The 7,693-nt window shown below is 38.3% G+C and overlaps 1 protein-coding gene across 10 annotated transcripts in view; it reads right to left on the bottom strand.

Annotated features, from left to right (window-relative positions):
- The window catches only part of IL31RA (interleukin 31 receptor A), a 55,143-nt gene that overhangs the window by 15,661 nt on the left and 31,789 nt on the right, over positions 1 to 7,693 (bottom strand). For all 10 annotated transcript variants that reach the window (XM_042453767.1, XM_042453764.1, XM_042453766.1 and 7 more), the window contains 2 exons: positions 3,646 to 3,819; positions 1,955 to 2,056 (listed from right to left, as the gene is read on the bottom strand). In XM_042453767.1, the coding sequence (XP_042309701.1) occupies positions 1,955 to 2,056; positions 3,646 to 3,819 (276 nt within the window). The remainder of the gene's footprint in view (positions 1 to 1,954; positions 2,057 to 3,645; positions 3,820 to 7,693) is intronic.

The following is a 7,693-nucleotide window of genomic DNA, read 5'->3' on the forward strand; positions in this document are numbered from 1 at the left end:
AGCAAGTCATTCTGATACTCTGATTAGCTTAATCCTGAGTGCTGGTGATTAAAAGCCAACCCTCAAGAATTTATCAATTATCCAAGCCCCTAAAATTGAGATTTTTTTTAGGAATGAAATGTGGATTTTCTTGGTGGCTTTACACTATATGCTACCCATGCATCTGCAACAGAAGGTTGAAATCCACAAAAATGTGTGCTAAAATAAATGAATTAGTCTCAAAGGTGCTGCTAGCTGCTTTCCCCTTTCTTCCTTTACCCCTTTTTATTAAGTAAAAAGGTAACTAAAAGGTAACTAAAATCTGACTAGGAGAGCCAGTGTGGTGTAGTGGTTTGAGTGTTGGCCTACAACTCTGGAGATCAGCGTTTGATTTCCTGCTTGGCCATGGAAATCCACTGGGTGACCTTGGGCAAGTCACACACTCTCCCAGAAAAACCCATAATAGGTTTGCCTTAGGGTCACCATAAATTGGAAACAACTTGAAGGGACACAACAACAAACTGTCCATGCAATTAATCATTACGTGGAGATGAGATGGCAAGTGGCAATATTCAATTTTTGTTCTATATAATCAATATCTAGTTCCCTTAAATGAATAATAGAAAGAGACCCCAAAAAGGTGAACTTAACCATAATAGAAAGAGACCCCAAAAAGTGAACTTAACCATAGTAAAAGTTTGCTGAAGTACTTAGAAATTTTAACAAGATGGGTAAAAAGGTTGGCGTGACATATTTTGAAGGATAAATGCTGGTGCAGGATGTCTACTTTGAGTCAGACTAATGTATGTTGATAAAGGATTTCCATGGAATGTGTAGACTACTGAGTGCAAGGCCAGGGTTGATGCATATTATCTGGTGAAAGGCCTTTGATAAGAGAAAAGCTTGGAATGTGGCATAGGTTGCTAATGCATAAGTAATGAGATTTTGATGTATTCAGAATTCTTTGTTCTGATTGAATGCATTTTTGTATGTTTAAAACCGTTTACATCCAATAGAATTTTGTCACAGAAAGTCTTTGTTAAGATGTCTATAAAAAGGAGGATTTTACATTTATTCTTTAGCTCAGGGGTTAATTAGGATCCAAATCCTAAACTGAGATCTTGCTAGCAAAATAAATTGTTTTCTTTACTAAACTGGATCTTCCTTGCTTGTTTGCTGTTCTGTTCAAGAACCCATCATTTAAATTGGTTTATTAATGTAGAATTCTGTAACAGAGACAGCCCAGTGGCCATGAGGCACTTCAGCATATAATTTTTATCACTTTTCAACTCTTCCTAACTCTTAAGAGAAATGGGTCCTATTTGAGAGAAAGACAGGATATAAATAAAATAATTAAGCTAAATTAAATTATAATTGCAGTTTAACTTTCATGCAGAAAGGACGCAACCACCAACAAATACCTCAGTTGCTTCTGAATAAATTCAACCTTTTCTTTTGATTAAAACATACGAATGTAGTCTGGCATGCAGAAGAAAATCAGTTTTCATCAGAAATATCCCCAATCCTATGGCACCAGTGGAAGGAATTGACCCTTCAGTAAGGCATGACCAAGTGGGCTAAGAACAAAGGTTTGATTCTTTACAGATGACATGCCCAAAACACATAGAGAAAACTTCATTTATTTCGAGGCTGAACTTGCCAATCCACTAATGCTCTGACTGCCCAGTGGTACACCGGTATTTTAATAGATAGTTAGGTCAGAAACCATTTTGTATTAATCTACTGCAAGACTGCATGAACAATAACTGGGAGGAACAATATGGTATTAACAGCAAAAATGGTGGATTATTTTTATAACATTCCCAAGATAGAAAAGGACACAGCAATTTGCAGTCTCTCTCCCAGGCACTCGTTTTAAATGTTGTGGATCATCCTCAAAAATGAAGTTCCCATGCAAGAATTTGATATCAGTGAAACAGATTAATTCACTATAGAGACAACTATTTATACATACTTCCTTGATGAAAGTAAGTTCTGATGGAACATGGAGTTTTTATTTCATCTTTATACAAGGGATATACAGAAATGTAGTAGTATTTAAAACGTATGAAGGCTCCTGAAAGAAATCAGAAATATGGAATATCATTAGTTCTTTAAAGATACAGAGCAAGATATTATATTGTGCACTCACAGGGCACAGAAAGAGAGGGATAAACAACACAGTCAAGTCTTTAAAATCAGTTAGTAGCCTTTGAGACCTTTTCCCTTATTATCTTGAACAGAAGTGTGAAGCTAGGGATCATTTGGGTGTATGAGAAATTAAATAGGAATCGGGCAACAATGCATCACTTTCTGCCATGTAAGTTTTCAGAAAATAATACCAGATTTAAACGATTGGCTGATGAAATTTACGAGGTGATAGAAATGGATAAGCTAACATATTTAATTTAAAAGAAATCTATGACTATATTTGAGGAACAATGGAGACCTCTGATAAAATACTTGAAAACAAAATGGGGTAAAAACTTTACGCTTGGTCTGGAGTAAACAAGTCTACAAAGAAAATCGTAGCATTTACATTTAATATACTTGTACTGAAGGACTAGGATCAGTGATGGCAAACCTATGGCACGCGTGCCAGAGGTGGCACTCAGAGCCACCTCTGTGGGCACTTCTGTCGTTGCCCAAGCACAGAGACTGGCAGAGTTTGTTACTAGAAAGCCAGAGGGACACGGCACTTTGCAATAAATAAGTGGGTTTGGGGTTGTTGCTTGGGCACTGGGTCTCTAAAAGGATTGCCATCATTGGACTAGGTAATCATGTTATGACAATGAATACTTCACGTTAGTGGAAGTATGTTTATATTTTACATGTTTCAGAATTCAACTCTTTTTTTCAGTGTTATAATTGAGGGCGATCGAAATTCAGTGTAAACTTACAGGCAAACCTCACAGAAAGTAGGAAGGATACTTTTTGATAATGTTGTAACTATTATTTATTCTCTTTGTGTAATAATTAATGTATAGATTGATGCTAATATTCTGTATTCTATAGTATTCATGGTTTTGTTTAAAAAAAGGAAACAACTTTTTTTCTTTTCTTTTTTTAACTAATAAAGATTATTAATTACGCAGTGTTTAGAACTTTTACCAGCCTTAGAGGTTGTTTGCATGGGCCAAACAACCGGCTTCCCCCTGGCCTTATGTTGTCTAGTATAGACAACGCAGACTGAAACACCTGTGGCAGGATTGGGCCAGATCCTGCCTGTGCTGACATGAATCCAGAGGATCCGTTCTAACCCTGGGCTAAACAGCCTTTATCCCGGGGTAAAATACCCTTGGATTCATGCAAAACCGGGCTATTCAGGCCTATCATGCTTTTTACCCTTCCGGAAGGCAATCCATCTGAGAAACTCCCTGTCGCCTCATCTAATGTGGGATGTCTGATCAAGTAGGTACAGCTGGGTGCCTCATTTCCACGTCAGAGGGAGCAACTGGGAATCTTCTGAAATGAAGCCTACACTTTTGAAAGGTAAGGGGTGGCCCTGGGTCGGTGTAGGTACAGGTGTGTGAGCACCCCCCTGTCCCCATGCCAATGGACTAACCTGGATGTACACCAGGGGCAGGAAAGCACAGGCTCATCCTATGCTATTCTGCCCCCTCTGCTCAGGATCTTACTGGATGTAAATAATCATTTAAAACCTACCTTTTGGTGATGTCCATTTTGTAGTGTTTATCTTTTGCCATGATCTCTTGATTGAATTTGACTCATAATACCATTCTACAATATAGTTGTTTATTTCTACATTCGATGGTTCCCATTCCAAAAACATTTGCTCCTCTAAAGCAGAAGCCTTGATGGAAACAATCCTTTCATGATCTAGGACAACAAATGTTCATATTAATAAAAATATTGACTTAAACACATGTCAGAAATTTAACTATTATTCTGATTAATAAAATCTCTGAGTACTGTTTAGGAAAAAAAAGGTTGGAGGCAAAAAGACGTCAAAAGGGCACATTTTATGCCACAGCCTGGTGTTGACAATAGCTTTGAATAGCTGGATCATTTTGAGTTTGTAAATACCGATGAAGTGGACAAGCTCCTTGGAAATGTAAGGAAGATAACGTGCCCTCTCGATCCTTGCCCATCATGGTTGACCGCTCAGGGAGGGGATTTTTTTTTTATTATTATTTATATACCACTATTCCAAAGATCATAGCGGTGAACAGCAAGTAAGCTAATTAGCAAGTAAGCTAATTTGCCCCCAACAGTCTGGGTACTCATTTTAGTGACTTCGGAAAGATGCAAGCCTGAGTCGAGCTTGGGCCCTTTTGCTGGTCTTGAACTCGCAACCTTGTGGTTTTGAGTGTATGGCTGCAGTACAGGCATTTAACCACTGCGCCACCAGGATGCAATGAAAATATTATTACAACTTATAATTAATGCATCCTTTTGGAAGGGAATATTTCCATCTAAATTAAAACAAGCAGTAGTAAGACCGCTTTTTAAAAACCCTCTCTAGATCCCCTGGTAAGAAACAATTATAGACCAGTCTCTCTCTTGTCATTCTTGCCAAAGTGATCAAGAGGGCAGTTGCCTCCCAACTCCAAGCTGTCTTGGATGAAGCCGATTATATGGATCCATTACAAACTGGCTTCAGGGTGGGATACAGAGTTGAGACGGCCATGGTCACCTTAGTTGATGATCTCCGTCTGGGAATCAACAGGGGAAGTGTGACCGTGATGGTGCTCTTGAACATCTCAGCAGCATTTGATACCATCAACCATAGTATCCTTCTGGAACGCCTGAGGGAGTTAGATATTGGGGGCGCTGCGCTCCAGTGCTCCACTCCTACCTCTCGGGCAGATTCCAGATGGTGAGGCTGGGGGACAGTTGCTCCTCTAGGAGAGAGCTGACATCTGATGTCCCTCAAGGTGCCATTCTATCCCACATGCTGTTTAACATTTACATGAAGCCGCTGGGAGAGACCATCCGGAGACATGGGGGCACAGTGTTATCAGTCTGCTGATGACACCCAAATCTATTTTTCTATGTCTCCGACAGTTGCAGTAACTAAGTGACCTATCTTGGGTTAGTAATGGACTGGATGAGGGAAAACAGACTCAAGTTGAATCCAGAGAAAACAGAGGTACTTGCGATAGGTACCCCAAGTCCAGGGACAGAATTTTGTCAACCAGTCTTGGACGGGGTCACACTTCCCTTAAAGGACAAAGTTCACAGTTTGGGAGTACTCCTGGACCCATCTTTACAGTTATCATCCCATGTGGATATGATGGCCAGGAGTGTATGGTACCAACTTCGGTTGATAGGCCAACTGCATCCCTACCTGGACTAAAAGGACCTTGAAGCAGTGGTACACACACTGGTAATCTCTCGTTTAGATTTCTGTAATGCGCTCTACATGGGGCTACCTATGTACCAAGTTCGGAAGCTTCAAATGATGCAAAATGCACCAGCCAGATTGGTCACTGGAACATCTAGATCAGTCCTCATAACACCAGTATTAAAATCTCTTCACTGGCTACCAATTAGCTTCCAGGTGCAGTACAAAGTGTTGGTTATTACAGTGAGTCCTTTTTATACGCGGGGATCCGTTCCAGACGCCCCTGTGTAAAAAAAACCCACATATGCTCGAGCCTCATTGAAAGTAATGGGACGCGCCCCCGCACGCTCCCGCAGGTTCCCTCACGGCTTTCAGCGGTTTTACTGTTTTATTGAATGTATTTTATATAAAATTGTAGTTTTTTATCTTGCAATGTTATTTCTATTGTTGTAATCCCGCCTCGATCCGCAAGGAGAGGTGGGAAATATAAATAACAATTATTATTATTACCCATAAATGCTGCCAACACAAAAATGCAGCTCAACACAAATATAAATTATTATTATTATTATTATTATTATTATTACCCATAAATGCTGCCAACACAAAAATGCAGCTCAGGAATAGGCAAAACATCCTGTATGAATAGATGTATGCACATATTTTGTTACTGTATTTCCTGTTACACAACTAAACTGAGTACACAGGCACATAGCAACTCACTGGTAAGTACCTGTAGTAATAAAGGATAGATAACCTGTCTGTACAGAACAACACCAGAAATATCTAGAATTTTTTGGGAAGAGAGGCAGGTAGTAATTTCCTTCCTTGTAAAAAAAAACCTGGCAAGTTATCTTTGAAGAGCTATTCATCATGAAGCTTAATGTCTGAGTTAAAACTGTGAGATCAGTGGAAGTCTAGGGTTTAGAGGAAACTTTCTGTGCAAGTCCTGTTTAATGGCTATTCTTTGGTTTCTCTGGCACATGAACTGATTTCACAGAGCTGGAGAAATCTGTCCAACCCATCCTGCATAGTTATTAAACAAAAGCTCTCCAATAAAGTTCTTATTTGCTCTCTAACATATTTCTTCTCATTAAATCAAAAACAATACAAAGCATTATGCTCTTTAACTACACATTTTCTGTTTGGCTTATTTATTTACTATTTCATTTGTATAATGCCTTTCTCAAAGAAGGGAGCCAAAGCGACTCACAGATAAAGTAAGTGGTAGTGCTACATTATGGTGTTTGTTTAAACCTAAAGAAAATGTACACAAAACTTTAGAAAGAATCCACATTTATAAAGTGAATTAAATATATGCTCCCAAACTCTAATGGCCAATTACTGAATGAAAATTGTACATACAGTGGTGCCCCGGGATACGAAATGATCGCGTTACGAAATTTCCGGGGTACGAAAAAGTTAGATTGGAAAAAACTGTTCCGGGTTACGATATTTTTTTCGGGTTACGAAATTTATTTCGGCGCGAAATTCAAACGCAAAGCGCGGCTAGCGGCTTTCCAGCGCTAACGGAAAGCCTTTTCGGGTTGCGAAATTATCGGGTTACGAACGGAACGGCGGAACGAATTAATTTCGTAACCCGAGGTAGCACTGTATTAAGAACAAAAGAAAAGTCATGCAATTGTTTTAAAGGTTTTTTTATCTTTTTCATTGTATTTTGTCATTTTAAGTATAATTCTAAATCATTTTGATAGTTTAATCTGATTTTAAGGTTCACTTTTTTGTATGTTTTAGTTGTACTGTTTTTAGTTGTATTGGTTAGTTGTAAGTCATATTGAGTCCCAATTTTGGGAGAAAGGTGGCATATAAATATTCTAATAACAATACTTTATAAGACCAGGGGCCTATCTAATGCAGCATTCTGTTCACAAAATGTCTAATTAGCTATTGTTGTTGCTATTGTTATTAAAAAAATTATACCTCAACTTTTCTCAGAAAGCCAGGACTTAAGGCATTTTATCAATTAAAGTACAATATAATTGTTAACATTCAAAATATTAATCCTAAAATGCAATTAAACTATCAGTATGTTTTAAAATAATTTAAAACTGAAATGGAATTAAACTATTGACAGTATTTTAAAACAATTAAAATTATATAATTTAAAATGGTAAATGTTTTTAAAAACCAGCACAGTTAAAATAGTATAGCACTCTTTTAAAAGCTCTTACGTTAAAAACCTTGAATTTTCATTAGCCTGTCAGAATAAAAAACTTTGCCTGCTGACAGAACAACAACCTGCAGGGAATGGGCCATTCTAGCTTCCTTAGTTACAGAGCACCACTACATAGGTCCTATCTCACATCCCCAAAAACCACGTCTGCAAAGCTGGTCAGACAAACAGAACAGTCTCTCCTAATGATTTCAGGACCCAGACCTGTCAGA

The sequence above is a fragment of the Sceloporus undulatus genome, chromosome 2 (assembly GCF_019175285.1).
Source record: "Sceloporus undulatus isolate JIND9_A2432 ecotype Alabama chromosome 2, SceUnd_v1.1, whole genome shotgun sequence".
Lineage (NCBI taxonomy): Eukaryota > Metazoa > Chordata > Lepidosauria > Squamata > Phrynosomatidae > Sceloporus > Sceloporus undulatus.